At 35.9% G+C, this 15,956-nt stretch overlaps 1 protein-coding gene and 1 non-coding gene across 6 annotated transcripts in view; one reads left to right on the forward strand and one right to left on the reverse strand.

Annotated features, from left to right (window-relative positions):
- The window catches only part of CRMP (Collapsin Response Mediator Protein), a 747,709-nt gene that overhangs the window by 63,033 nt on the left and 668,720 nt on the right, over positions 1-15,956 (reverse strand). For 3 of the 5 annotated variants that reach the window (XM_069838350.1, XM_069838348.1, XM_069838351.1), the window contains one exon: positions 7,602-7,834. The exons of the other annotated variants lie outside the window; for them this stretch is intronic. In XM_069838350.1, the coding sequence (XP_069694451.1) occupies positions 7,602-7,834 (233 nt within the window). The remainder of the gene's footprint in view (positions 1-7,601; positions 7,835-15,956) is intronic. 5 annotated transcript variants of the gene reach the window in all.
- Positions 2,826-2,896, forward strand: TRNAI-UAU (transfer RNA isoleucine (anticodon UAU)). The gene has a single exon. It is a non-coding gene; the product is annotated as a tRNA-Ile (tRNA).

Below are 15,956 nucleotides of genomic sequence, written 5' to 3' on the forward strand. Positions count from 1 at the left end.
GGAATTGGAAAGCAATTTCGCAGGATCGAGACAACTGGCGGAAAATCGTGGAAGAGGCCAAGGTTCACAATGAGCTGTAGCGCCAAGGAAGAAGAAGAAGAAGAACATTAAGTACACCACGTGTGCACCGTGTTATGCATACATTAATAGTCTATGTTATACACAATTTTCAGACATCTTTACTTGTTTTGGAGGACTTGGTCGGGATTTCGCAGATCAATCAATCAATCGAGGATGATTATGTCGTAGTGGTAGAATGATGATTATGTTAAGGGAAATCGGAGCAATACAGAGTAAAATTCCTTGCGCTTGCTTTTTCCACTGTAAATTCCTTCATCTCGAACCCATGTCACCCGATAAAAGATACAGAAGCTAACTACTCAGCCGTAAGTGAACTAGTATGTATACAACATGAATTACCATTTCAGAAGTAATTCTTGACGTCGTTATCTACAGTGCGGTACTTAAAACAACATACAGCTCTAAAACATAGATTTTCTGAAAATTATAACTTGATATCAATAAAAGGAAAGGAGTTGTTTTACACTTTATCAACCATTCAAAGCCAGGGGAATTTCTTAAAGAAACCGTCTATCCGAACTCGGTAGTCAATAAGTACTCATCAGTTTCAGTTTGCGGGAAATAGACTTTATTACATCTCTGTGAAGCATGACGGAATATACAGATTACAAACGACAGAGTTATTTCAGTATGCAGGATTTTTCTCTAGCATTAAGTGGTCAGCACGAGAAAAAATCTTCACATTTGTTATAATAAGTAACTATTCCATGTCGTTATGTTTAGAAGAGATGACAGAGCCATCTATGTTCTTCTGTGTTGCATTTCATCTGTAAGTGTTTCCAAATGCGAATGTTTTATTTGTGCAGACAAAATAATAATAAAATAAAATTATATTAAAAATAATATATATATTTTTTGCTATCCGATTTCGACATAAGAGCTGAGACGTCCCGGGTTCGATTCCCGGTGCCAGAACGAATTTTTCTCAAATTAACAGGTAACTACATGTTGACTACTAATAGAGGTAGTCTTGATTATTCAAGGATGGCGAGACCTCATATATAAGAGGGATGAAGTTACAGGAGAATGGAGAAAGTTACATAATGCAGAACTGCACGCACTGTATTCTTCACCTCACTTAACTTACTTATTTACAAATGGCTTTTAAGGAACCCGAAGGTTCATTGCCGCCCTCACATAAGCCCGCCAGCAGTCCCTATCCTGTGCAAGATTAATCCAGTCTCTATCATCATACCCCACCTCCCTCAAATCCATTTTAATATTATCCTCCCATCTACGTCGCGGCCTCCCTAAAGGTCTTTTTCCCTCCAGTCTCCCAACTAACACTCTATATGCATTTCTGGATTCGCCCATACATGCTACATGCCCTGCCTATCTCAAACGTCTGGATTTTAAGTTCTAAATTATGTCAGGTGAAGAATACAATGCGTGCAGTTCTGTGTTGTGTAACTTTCTCCATTTTCCTGTAACTTCATCCCGCTTAGCCCCAAATATTTTCCTAAGCACCTTATTCTCAAACACCCTTAACCTATGTTCCTATCTCAGAGTGAGAGTCCAAGTTTCACAACCATACAGAAGAACCGGTAATATAACTGTTTTATAAATTCTAACTTTCAGATTTTTGGACAGCAGACTGGATGATAAGAGCTTCTCAACCGAATAATAACACGCATTTCCCACATTTATTCTGAGTTTAATTTCCTCCCGAGTGTCATTTATATTTGTTACTGTTGCTCCAAGATATTTGAATTTTTCCACCTCTTCGAAGGATAAATCTCCAATTTTTATATTTCCATTTCATACAATATTCTGGTCACGAGACATAATCCGAGGCTTATTGTAGGGATTCGTAACAAGCTGTTTTTTACGGTGATGGGTTGTTAGCCCTTCGCCCAACCCCCAAGCTGGAGGACTCACCTCACTTAACTAGGGACATTAAATCCAGACGTTTGAGATGTAGCATGTATGGGCGAATCCAGAAATGCATATAGTGTTAGTTGGGAGGCTGCAGGGGAAAAGACCTTTGGGGAGGCCGAGACATAGATGGAAGGATAATATTAAAATGGATTTGAGAGAGGTGGAATATGATGGTAGAGACTGGATTAATCTTGCTCAGGATAGGGACCGATGACCAGCTTATGTGAGGGCAGCAATGAACCTTCGGGTTCTCTAAAAGCCATTTGTAAGTAAGTAAGTAATAGTCGTTAAAGTCACAATCGTCACACAAAACATTAATAATGCTAATCAAGATTTTCAGGTATAACTCCCTGTAAAGTTGATTTGAATAATTTCGAGGGAAAAATTGTTCCGGAGTCGGGTATCGAACCCGGGACCTTTGGTTTAACGTACCAACGCTCTACCACTGAGCTACTCGGGAACTCTACCCGACACCGATCCAATTTTTCCTTCTATATCCACAGACCTCAAAGTGGGCTGACAACATTCAAGCAACCAACTTCGAGTGCACACTAACTCCGTGTGACTTAAATTGTGGTTTTCTGTTAACGAACAGTGGTAGAGCGTTGGTACGTTAAACCAAAGGTCCCGGGTTCGATACCTGGCTCCGGAACAATTTTTCCCTCGAAATTATTCAAATCAACTTTACAGGGAGTTATACCTGAAAATCTTGATTTGCATAATACACGTCACTGTTCGTTAACAGAAAACCACAATTTAAGTCACATGGAGTTAGTGTGCACTCGAAGTTGGTTGCTTGACGGTTGTCAGCCCACTTTGAGGTCTGTGGATATAGAAGGAAAAATTGGATCGGTGTCGGGTAGAGTTCCCGAGTAGCTCAGTGGTAGAGCGTTGGTACTATAACCAAAGGTCCCGGGTTCGATACCCGGCTCCGGAACAATTTTTCCCTCGAAATTATTCAACATTAATAATGTTGTTCATATATTTAGAATAATTATATATATCATCATCATCATCATCATCATTTCCTGTATCTCCTACTGGAGCAAAGGGCCTCAACAAACTTTTGCCGCTATCTTCTATTCTGAGCAATATTGGCAATTTCGGACCATGATGTCCCTGCTTTCCGTTTCCTCTTCCACTGTTCTTCTCCAGGTAACCTTTGACCTTCCTCTCTTTCTACTGCTTGGGGGTTCCATCTTATAACTTTTCCTCAATAGAATTTTCTTTCCGAAGACTATGGCCAATCCTTCTCCTTATCTGTATCTTGATTTGCTCTTCTCGTGTTCTTTCCCATATATCACTTTATATAATTATGTATACGCAGGTGTCATTGAGTACAATTAAAAAGTTCACATAATGTCACAACCGTCACATATACTAAAAAAAACTGTTCAATACACAGAACTAGACCACCATATCATACAGGACGGTACTTAAAACAACATACAGCTCTAAAACATACATTTTGTGAATATTATAACTTGATATCAATAAAAGGAAAGGAGTTGTTTTACACTTTATCAACCATTCATAGCCAGGGGAATTTCTTAAAGTAACCGTCTATTCGAACTCGGTAGTCAATAAGTACTCATCGGTTTCAGTTTGCGGGAAATAGACTTTATTACATCTCTGTGAAGCATGATGGAATATACAGATTACAAACGACAGAGTTATTTCAGTATGCAGGATTTTTCTCTAGCATTAAGTGGTCAGCACGAGAAAAAATCTTCACATTTGTTATAATAAGTAACTATTCCATGTCGTTACATTTAGAAGAGATGACAGAGCCATCTATGTTCTTCTGTATTGCATTTCATCTGTGTTTCCAAATGCGAATTTTTTATTTGTGCAGACAAAATAGTAATAAAATAAAATTATATTAAAAATAATATATATTTTTTGCTATCAGATTTCGAAATAAGAGCTGAGAGGTCCCGGGTTCGATTCCCGGTGCCAGAACGAATTTTTCTCAAATTAACAGGTAACTACATGTTGACTACTAATATAGGTAGTCTTGATTATTCAATGAGGATGGCGAGACCTCATATAAGAAGGATGAAGTTACAGGAGAATGGAGAAAGTTCATATAATGCAGAACTGCATGCATTGTATTCTTCGCCTCACTTAATTAGGAACATTAAATCCAGACGTTTGAGATGTAGCATGTATGGGCGAATCCAGAAATGCATATAGTGTTATGCAAATCAAGGTTTCAGGTATAACTCCCTGTAAAGTTGATTGAATAATTTCGAGGGAAAAATTGTTCCGGAGCCGGGTATCGAACCCGGGACCTTTGGTTTAACGTACCAACGCTCTACCACTGAGCTACTCGGGAACTCTAACCGACACTGATCCAATTTTTCCCTCTATATCCACAGACCTCAAAGTGGGCTGACAACCGTCAAGCAACCAACTTCGAGTGCACACTAACTCCGTGTGACTTAAGTTGTGGTTTTCTGTTAACGAACAGTGACGTGTATTATGCAAATCAAGGTTTCAGGTATAACTCCCTGTAAAGTTGATAGTGTTAGTTGGGAGGCTGGAGGGAAAAAGAATTTTGGGGAGGCCAAGACATTGATGGAAGGATAATATTAAAATGGATTTGAGGGAGGTGGGATATAATGGTAGAGACTGGATTGATCTTGCTCAGGATAGGGACTGATTACCGGCTTATGTGAGGGCGGCAATGAACCTTCAAGTTCTCTAAAAGCCATTGTAAGTAAGTAAGTAATAGTCGTTAATGTCACAATCGTCACACATAACATTAATAATGTTGTCCATATATTTGGAATAATTATATATATAGATATATATATGAAGAGTCCACTGCAAGAATGATGGATGTCATTTGGAACACATTTTGCAGGAGATGCAATTGAAAGTTTGAAATGCTTAGTGCTCAAAGCTTAACTGTGATTTTCCGACCATTACTGGACAATGACTATCAGTGTTAATGTCATATATCTCTCTATGTACATTCTATATGTCTTAAGCTATGGATTGACAGTCTTGGTTCATTTTCGACAAGAAAGTGACATCCATCATTCTTGCAGTGGGCTCTTCATATATCATCATCATCATCATCATCATCATCATCATCATCATCATCATCATCATCATTTCCTGTATACCCCACTGGAGCAAAGGGCCTCAACAAACTTTTGCCAACATCTTCTATTCTGAGTGATATTGGCAATTTCGGACCATGATGTCCCTTCTTTCCGTGTTTTCTCTTCCACTTTTCTTCTCCAGGTAACCTTTGGTCTTCCTCTCTTTCTATTGCCTTGGGGGTTCCATCTTAAAGCTTCTTTCTCAATAGAATTTTCTTTCTGAAGAGTATGGCCAACCCATCTTCATTTCCTTCTTTTTATCTGTATATTGATTTGCTCTTCTTGTGTTCTTTCTCATATATCACTTTATGTAATTATGTATACGCAGGTGTCATTGCGTACGATTTAAAAGTTCACATGTCACAACCGTCACATATACTAAAAAAAAACTGTTCAATACACAGAGCTAGACCATCATATCTATTTTATATGAGTGCTTATGCGTTGCTATCTAATGTATCAGGGGAAAAAATAGATTTTTATTACTTATCCCAAAACTACATAAAAAACTTGCCTTAAAGAACTCTTGTGGGAACTTTATGTCATGAAATGGTCACAACTGTCACAAAAAAAGAAAAGTATGTTTTGTAGGATCTAAGTCAGGCCTGCACAAGGTTTGCGCTCTCTGAGCCGGCTCACAGCTCATGAGCAGAATGCAGATATTAGCTGCGCTCTGGGTAAAGGGTGGACTGGAAGAAGGGGTGATCTCGTACAAAATATACACAAAAGGAAGTACTATTACGAGTGTTTATGAAATGAATTCCCGTTCAGTATTTGCAAAACTATCTTGGACTATTATTAATTAATAAAGAAATATTTATTTTACAGAAATACTACTTAAATGTACAATATCATTTTGTTATATTTTTATTTATCAGTACATCAAAACGAGGTTTTATGCTGTTGGCAGCTGAAAGGAACAGTAGACTACTGATCGTAATGAAACATCAGTTACAGATGTTCGATGTCTGCCTTTATTAAAGTTGATTATAGAAAACAGTTGCTCACAAATATAAATGTTGAGCCAAACATAGCAATCATTTTCACAGCCAGCCTGTGTGTAGTCGTGGATATTATTGCTAATGTTTAGTCTTGTAAAACTCAACCAGGCTAGCAGATTTATTCAAACGACCTTTAGCCCTTAGGTCACATTGAAGATCAATAAGTCCGAGCTGTAAATCGTTAAATGTTATGTTCCATCCTTTAGATTCCTCCATACTGTACTGGTAAGCAACGTGAAACAGTTACTGAGAATAGGTCTACACACTGCACTCCACTAGATAACTGAGTGGTCGTTTCCCCGCTCCTCTACCTATAGCAAGTCTGTCATTTTGACGTATCTTCCTCTCTGTTTTGGCGAGCGGTAAACACGGCTCTCCTGCTCCCAAGGAGCGCTGTTTGTGCAGGTAAAGTTGCCTCGTTTAATTATTACGCAGCGACATTCCTTTTAAGATTTGTAGGTCTTTATTGCATGCACCGATAATAAAATGAAAATGCGACGTTGTCACGTCTTGTTTGTTGCTGCTATATATTAATATAACATGGATATGGGCTAGGCTTAATTGCTTAAAGCATGAGTTAATTTTAAGATTATTTATATTATTTAGATTATATAATTAATTTAAAATAAATAAAGAAATAATTAAATGTTTCTCCATAAGGAAAACCGGAAAGTTTGACTTTTTGTAATAATTCTTTTATTGTTAAGGATTGGCCTTTATTGTAAGAACTATATATTTCACGGTGAATGTAATCACACGTAAAACCATGTACTTTATTAAATTTTGTGACTTTGTATCCACGCTTTTTAGGTGTCTTAGGTCCTTTTTTTGCAATTTTACTTACAGTATTTCTATTTAATTTAAGAATTTTACATGTCTCCGAAATTTTTCCTTGACCTAAATTGTTTTTCAGAACATACGTGTGAGCATTGCACACAAACGTTTGACACTGCTTACATAATTTTGGTCTAGCTTTTGAATTTGAATTGTTATTTAACTCTGATATTATTATTATTATTATTATTATTATTATTATTATTATTATTACTATCGTCGTTATTGACGTTCATGGGTATCGGTTTGGACACTTCACTCGCTTCCCACGGCCTCCACATTTTTATTATACACTGAACTGTAATATAATTAATGTTAACTGTGAACTAGAACAAGACACACTGCTAAAATTTGCAACTCTGATTTATACACTCCGCGTGGAGTATTTGAGTGGCCTTCAAAAGACTTGACGACGACAATGGAGCGGCCTTCAAAAGACTTGACGACAATGGACAGCGACATAATTAAAATTATCGAAACTATAAAGCTTCCGTCCTCTTTGACACCACTAGCCTACTAATTGAACGTGACTACTTTATGATCTAAGTTATAGTATCGATTATAATTTTCTTTTAGAGATTTTGAAGTACTCTGTAAACATGTAGTACAAATGTCACAATGTAATGACCCATCAATAATTAACATAAATTAGAGTTGGAAACCGTAAACTCTTGAAAAATACGAAAATACTCACTGTGCCAAGTAGTCCATGAGGGCACCAGGTGTGGTTGGGTCGTCTCTCAGTGGAGGACTCATCACGTACGCAGCGGCATGTCTCCAGCAGGCATGCTTGTAATTGCTTCCGTCTGTACCCAATGCAGAAGCCACAGTTTCTCCGTACACTTGGAAATCACGACTTCGGGCTGTAGCCAGTACGGCAGCTGCCGACTTACTCATCACATGCACTACATACAGTGGACAACTTACCTATGACAGATAAACCATGCAAGCAACATGCGTGTAGCACTCAAAATTAAAGAGAAATGAAAAGAACAGCAAAAAACCATGATATGTATACCCAAATTCTAAAGAGCTTCAACTGTACTACAAACGAACTTCAGAAATAAAGATGTGCAGGCCTAATACTTTATCTCATTTAGCAATGTCAGTAATAGAACTAGATACCGGTATACAGTATCAAAAGCTAAAAACTATATATCTAAAGGTGCCTATCTATGTAATCCAATAGCCAACAGTCTGAGTTCTGCATACTATGTAGAAATAAAGGCAAGATTTGTGGCATCTATTATGTTAGCTGGAGATCAAAATCTACTAGTTCATAAAATTGCTGGAAAGATTATTTAAGAAAATCTCGAAAAACCGAGGATAATCTAAGATATTCTGAAGTTAGTAATTGGCTGTTCAACGTGCATCACAGTTCGAATCAGGGGAGTTTAACTCTCAAGCTGAAAATTGTGTTCTCATAGAAGTTCCTTAGTTTCCCACATTCGGTCGGGGTGTGGTAGCTGTGTTCCGATGGGAATGATGGGAAGAAATTGGTTAGAAGTGTTGTCAATCTGACAATTTTAAACAGATATTATGAAAACCCACTAGTTACAAGATTTGTCAGCTTTATAAACAATAAAATAGTCTTTCTGTATAGTCTATTTACAATTTCAATTGGCAAGTGATTGAATGTTGACAAACCTGTTATGTTTGAATATTAAAGACACAGTCTGTTGATGTGAACAGATTGGGTAGCAGAGGGAATGTGTTGCCAATGGCTTTCAGCTTAATGTTCAACCATTATATTCATATTCATGTCCAACCAAAAACCATGTGTGTTATGCAGAATGTGCTTAAACATTTCATTTAAACTGCTAACCATTACACTCCTTTGAGGAGTAATATAAAAAATACTAGTAATGTTGTTTGTATAATGGATAAGTTTACCTGTAATACCAATCGGGCTGGGTAACATGAGATGTAGTTCCGATTTTTGCCACCATTGGCTTGGGTTTCACATTGCTTAAATAGCCTCTCGAAGTATGCATTGAGTTGGAGGTCTTTCTATGTTATTTGTCTACATATCGAATATCTTGGAAATGTTATTGACCATTTTTGCCTGTTTTATTCCTGTGTACATAAATTAGGGAACTTAATCAAAAATCCATTTTAGGTCACTTAAAAACACCTGTCCAATTTTTCTAGTGTCTATAAATGCCTAAATGTCTATTTTAGAAAAAGAAGCCTAGTAGCACTTATTTTGAAAAGAAAATTGTGTTACGTATTTTGCCTTTCAGAATTTTCTTCTTATAATATTCAAAGTTAAAATTATTTTATCATCAATTATTGTTGTTACCCCTAGTATACCATTATGGAGACGGCATTCGTGAAGATGTGAGAAGTTGTAATGAAACAGCCTCTCCAATAACATCACGTTAGGTTGTGGGCTTTCTTCTCAGTTTTGTACTGTTACTCAAAACATACTGTTACTTTCAATCTGCTTATCGGTTCAATAAGCTACAACCTCTATAATGCCAAAAAATAGATTTCAAGAAGTATGTTAATGAATAAGTGGATTGGTGGAGCGTAAGATTTTACTGAAGATGGAAGAATGATTTTCCGTCAGTACCGCAAAAAAGAGTTAAGTTAGCTTAAGTTGTATTACACGTTTCTGTTTTTATATTTTTGACAATTTTTCAAGTATGACATAGCAAAATCACTTATTCACTCATGCCTGAATCATGTTAACGGAGCTTACAAATACGAAATTCTTAAAAAAATATTTCTTTTTTTTATTTTTGTAGTTTTATAATATGTGAAATTGGGAATTTCAAATGGTGTATAACATAACATGTTTTTTATATCACGAAGAGTCATAATATTAAATTTAATTGCATGCTGTCCGCGAAAATTTCATAATGTATGGAAATATACTGATATTTTTAAATGCATTTTTCTCAAAATTTGTTTATCTTTTAGTAATACAGTGAAACCTGTTCAAATCGGAACCTGAATAATCCGGAATCCTGTCTATTTCGGAACAATTTATTGGTCCCGGCAAAATTCGTATGTATTATGTGTAATTTTTCCTGAATAAAACGGAAACTGTCCAACGTGGAAACGGAAACTGTCTGCTACTGTTCAAAACGGAAATAATATTTTAGACACACTACTTTAATGTAAACTATATTTTGAAACTATGTGCTTTCAAGGAATATACGAAATACTAGTAGGTCACTAAAATAAAAACACGTTTTCTTTGTAAAATTTTTGATTGTGCGAGGGTGTGTTGGCCTGATGGTCATACATTTTATTACCCTATTGACTAGGCAGACGAGTCGCTTGAAAGATGTTCAATGCTTCACTCCTGTATACTGTCGTAGCTGGGTAGAACGCAAGTGTATTAGCGATTTCGTGATAAAAAAAAGTTGTGTAAAAATGTTGCACTACCATTAATTGATGAAGTAAAAGTTATCGAGGAAAATGAGAAACGAAGAGTATGGAAAATAATGTTGAAATTTATGAATGGAAAACTCAGGTGTAACTTAACACTTTCAAAAATAAAGGCCGTATCGTGAGTGAGTGGCTTGGGGTCAATAATGGTCACTTAAAAGGAAAGAGAAAACAACTGGTTACATAGAAATAAATGAACTGTTGTGGGAGTGGATTGTTCTTGCCCTTTCATAGATCATGCAAATTTCTGGACCTATTTTGCAAAGAAAACCATTGAACTGGCAAAGAAATTAGATAATCCAAAATTCAAGGCTTCTAGGCTCCTAGTCAAATTAAATAATGTGCTGTGATATACAGTACAGTATTATATGTAGTGTTATATATTAAATGTAGTGTAATTAATAAACTTTACAGTGTTTAATGAGTGAGCTACGATACAATTTATACTCGAAATGAGATTTTCATCAAGATCATTCACTAATTAAATAAGTGACAGGAAGCTGATTTAATGTCAGTAGTGTTACACGGAATTTTTGTAATTCCTACAATTTGCGGCGTGCCATTTTGTATTTAATTTATGCAAATGATGAAATATGCCATTTCAACTTCACACCTGAATAACACGGATACCTGTCCACAACGGAAAAAAAATTAGGACCATGTCACTTCCGTCTTGAACAGGTTTCACTGTATATCTTTTTCTCTAAACTACTGGGCATAATGTTGACTTTCCCCCCACATATTTTACTAACTAGTCTCTAAGTTTTATAACATATGACGATTTTAGCAGTATACTTTGTGAGAGAAAAAAAAATTTGAGCATTTATATAAATATTTATATATTCGAAGTTATTAATGCAATTAAACCCTTGAGTTATAAACATGCATAACGAATAACGAAATACCACTCTTAAAATTTCAGACTTCTATGTCTACTGGTTGCTGAGATAAGGGGACATGAAATCTGTTAATTTAGCATTACTAATATTGAATCTTCCCTTAATGCACATTCCCCCCCCCCCCGACGTAAGTAAGATCTAGTTTGAATTGTTTCTCATTTTTTTACGTAATATTAAGCTAGAAAAACCGAGCTGTAAATTTTATAATAGACTAATTGGTCGCATACAAAAGTCATATTTTTTTATCACTTAAAAATTGTCTTAAGAAAAAATTTAACAAGGGGATTCAACCCTTTTATTGCTTACGTGTTTTTTTTAAGAAAATAGGTTTAATAATTCATGTATTTTTATTAAGAATTAGATCAGTAGTTGGACCTATAGACTTATTTTTTCACAGGTAAAATGTGGAAAGAAGTGACATTTAAACCACCATAAAACAGCTGCTCATGTTAAAAATGGAGCACAGCAAAAGAAGTGAATATATTTATAATGCATTTTTATTAATTTAAGTTCGCATTTTTGTGCTTTTTTGTCTGCCTAATTTTAACATTTTAAATGCCTCTATATCCGAGTTCTGTTTATTACTGATCACGACCTGATAGAAGAAATAATTTAACGCAGTATTCAAACCAGTGTTACACCCTCAGGAAAATCATGATCTCTAAATTCCTACCAAGACCTACCAAATTCAGATGTTACAAAAGTATATAATAAAACCAATCATTTGTGTTACATCCAGTAGAAATATGAAGAAAAAAAAGTTGCAGCTTTCAGAGACATGAAAATAAAACTTAAGGAAAATCTTGATTACTGGTGCATTTCATAATAGTAGCATTTGGAGAATTGCTTTTTAAATAAGTAGAGAATTCAGACATCTCTATCTGTGAGGCGATTTTCTCAGTGAGATGTAGGAGACTAAATTGACAGACACATTTACCAACAAATCTAGCAGTCTCAGGCTCGATTTTGGGCAGAGAAACAGAAAGAAAGTAAGGAATAATTAGTCTACGGGAAAAAAAAGTCCTTAAGACACTTGCATCTGGTTAGAGACAAAATAACTGATTGCTATGCTGCCCTGCTAAGCAAAAGTGCCGTATCTGCAGGAAAATTGAAAAATGGGGTTTTCGCACTTTATAGGGTTTTGTACTGTCAGAAATTCATTGGACTAGGTAAAAATGCGGTATCTGCAATGACAAATGAAATATAAGCTTTTTATTTTGCCGTATCTGCACAAAATTGTTAGATAAACTAAGCAAGACTGCAGTATGTGTCTCATGCTGCACAGAAGTGCGGTATGTGAGTTGTAGATACTGCATTGTTGCTTAGTACTAAGCATATACCGCGGTCTTTCTTAGCATTGTCACACTCTTTTTATCCACATGCCGCTTTCTGCTTCAGTATGCACCAGACAGTGTTATTTAAACAGCAGTCTGTGTTAAAAACAATTATAATTATGTCTACTTCTACAGACGTGGACAAATTATTAACAAAATTGACGATTTTATGATAATTCTGTTTACAAAATTTGACTTTTAAATATAAACTACAGTTGACAATTTTGCATATTTCCATCACTACAGTAGACAGAAATATGCAAAAATGTCAACTGTAGTTTAAATTGAAGAGTCAAGTTTTGTAAAAATATATAATAAAAATCTTCAATTTAGCTAATAATTTATAAATTAGCAAAAATTTTAACTGCATTGAAGAGCCAAATTTTGTAAAAATAAAACAAAAATCTTCAGTTTTGCTAATAATTTGGAAATATCCAAAATGTCAACTGTAGTCCAAATTGAAGAATCGAATTTTGTAAAAATATACAATAAAAATCTTCAGTTTTGCTAATAATTTGTAAATATGCAAAAATATCAAATGTAGTCCAAATTGAAGAGTTAAATTTTGAAAAATATACAATACAAATCTTCAATTTGGCTAATTATTTGGAAATACACAAAAATGTCAACTGTAGTCTAAATCGAAGAATCATATTTTGTAAAAATATATAATAAAAATCTTCAGTTTTGCTAATAATTTGTAAATATGCAAAAATATCAAATGTAGTCCAAATTGAAGAGTTAAATTTTGAAAAATATACAATACAAATATTCAATTTGGCTAATTATTTGGAAATACACAAAAATTTCAACTGTAGTCTAAATCGAAGAATCATATTTTGTAAAAATATATAATAAAAATCTTCAATTTTGCTAATAATTCGTCCACGTCTGTAGATCTAAATAATTAGTGAAATTAGCTTTGAAAAAATGTTCCTCATCCAACATGATAGAAAATGAAAATTTCAATTTAAGTGTTGCAAGTCAACTTACGACGCTTGTCAACATGAAAATAATGGAAAAATGGACGTAATAAAGATGGATCACACAAACTTCCACAAAGGAAAGATTACACTGTCCATCAGAAAAAAAAAAAAAACTGCAAAACATCTACCTTAAGGATATCGTTCGTGTGAAATCAGCGAGAGATAACTATGTATTGAAGTACAAAACAACATATAATGAAACTGAAAGTTACAAAACTTTAAATTTCCTGCAAAAGAAAGCACAGAAAAGACATGGCATGCAATTCCCTGAACATCTGGATAAGCCCTGTTGATTTGATCTTGAGAAGAGAGATAGAATTGAGAACACTTTGAAAGGAGTCATTCCAGAAAACAGACAAATTCTGGCGAGATTTACTAATACAGTACATATTTTGTGCATACTTATGTTTAAAGATTGATTATTATTAATAATATTATATTGTTAAAACTATAATTTTGTTAATGACTTACATAAATTGTGATTTTTTTGTCTCTCATAATGTCATGTTATGAAGTAATTAGAAAGGACTTATCATATGTATTCAATTTTTGTTAGTAATGGGTTTCTGAATTTGCTATTGCATATTATTCATGTAGCATTATCAATTAAAATAGAGAATCGTCAACTTCAGAACTTCAACATAAGAGACGCCTAGAATCATAAAGATAAACACACTGTGGTGAATGTGTATACGAGGCCTGTCTAAAAAGTATCCGACCTTTAGCCAGAAAAAATATTTCAAATACCTGACGGGGTTGGGACTCTAATCCCCTTCAAAGTAGGCCCCTTGTGCTTGCACACACTTAGCCCACCGATCCTTCCACTGCCGGAAACACCTCTGGATGTCTTCTTTTGGAATGGTGTTCAGCTCCGTCGTCGCGTTCCGCATTATGTCTTCTCTACTCTCAAAACGGGATCCTTTCAGTGGTGTCTTCAATTTTGGAAACAACCAGAAGTCGCAAGGAGCCAGGTCTGGAGAGTAGGGAGGTTGGCGAACGGTTGTAATTCCATGTTTGGCCAAGAAAGTGTGGATCAATTGGGATGAATGTGCGGGGGCGTTGTCGTGATGCAAGTGCCAGTTGTTCGTCGTCCACATGTCTGGTCTTTTGCGCCGAACTGAATCACGGAGTCGCCAGAGAACATCGTGATAGTACTCCTTTGTCACCGTTTGTCCTTCTGGTGCGTATTCGTGATGCACAATTCCACGGACATCAAAGAAAACAGTCAGCATCACCTTGAATTTGCTTCGCACCTGCCGCGCTTTCTTCGGCCTTGGAGACTCGGAATGCTTCCATTGTGACGACTGTCTTTTTATTTCTGGGTCGTACCCGTACATCCATGACTCATCTCCAGTTATCACGGTGTTCAGAAACCCAGGATCAGTGTTGGCGGTGTCCAGAAGGTCCTGTGCAATGTCACGACGGAGGTCTTTTTGTTCCGGGGACAACAACTTGGGCACGAATTTCGCAGCCACTCGGTTCATGTTCAAATCATCACGCAAGATTGCATGTGCAGAATCTTTACTCACTCCAACCTCTTCGGCAATCTCCCGCACGGTCAAACGACGATCTGCCATCACCAAATTTCGCACCCTCTCAACAACAGCTGCACTCCGAGCAGTTTGGGGCCTGCCACAACGCTGCTCACTCTCCGCTGATGTGCGGCCATCTTTGAATCGGTTGAACCACTCCTTAATTTGTGTTACACCCATCGCATCTTCCCCAAACACCTGCTGAATCTTACGAATTGTTTGACTTTGAGAATCACCAAGCTTTTGACAAAATTTGATGCAGTATCTTTGCTCAATTCGTTCAGTCATCTTGCGAGAAAACTAAATCCGACAAACACTTAGAACAGCACCTTACTTGGCGACCACCAGCCAGTGACTGGCACAAGCGAATGCGGTGAAAAAATTCAAGCATGCGCATTACGGTTCCTCCTTCCACTGTGCACGGTGGCGCCGCCTTAGAATCACTACTTTGCGCGGGAAAATTTAAGGTCGGGTACTTTTTAGACAGGCCTCGTATTTTAGTATATATGCATGTTCTGATATATTTTAATAGATATTGTGGGATGTATAAGATTGTACCATTAACAAATCAAAACCTCACATATTAGAAATTTGAATAATAATTTGAATATCATAAATTAATGTGAATTTTTCTCAGAACTTCGATTCCGTACTTTGGGCCCTTATGGTTCTGGATGCCTATTCTTTCATTTCTTAACTTTATGCAAATACCGCACTCTCCTTAGCAGGGCGGCAACATACGGCATTTTGTAGTTAAGGCAGATATTTATATACAGTAAAACCTATTCAAGACGGAAATGACATGGTCCTAATTTTTTTTTCCGTTGTGGACAGGTTTCCGTATTATTCAGGTGTGAAGTTAAAATGGAATATTTTATAAATTTTATAAATGAAAAAGA

This window comes from Periplaneta americana, chromosome 10 (genome assembly GCF_040183065.1).
Source record: "Periplaneta americana isolate PAMFEO1 chromosome 10, P.americana_PAMFEO1_priV1, whole genome shotgun sequence".
NCBI lineage: Eukaryota > Metazoa > Arthropoda > Insecta > Blattodea > Blattidae > Periplaneta > Periplaneta americana.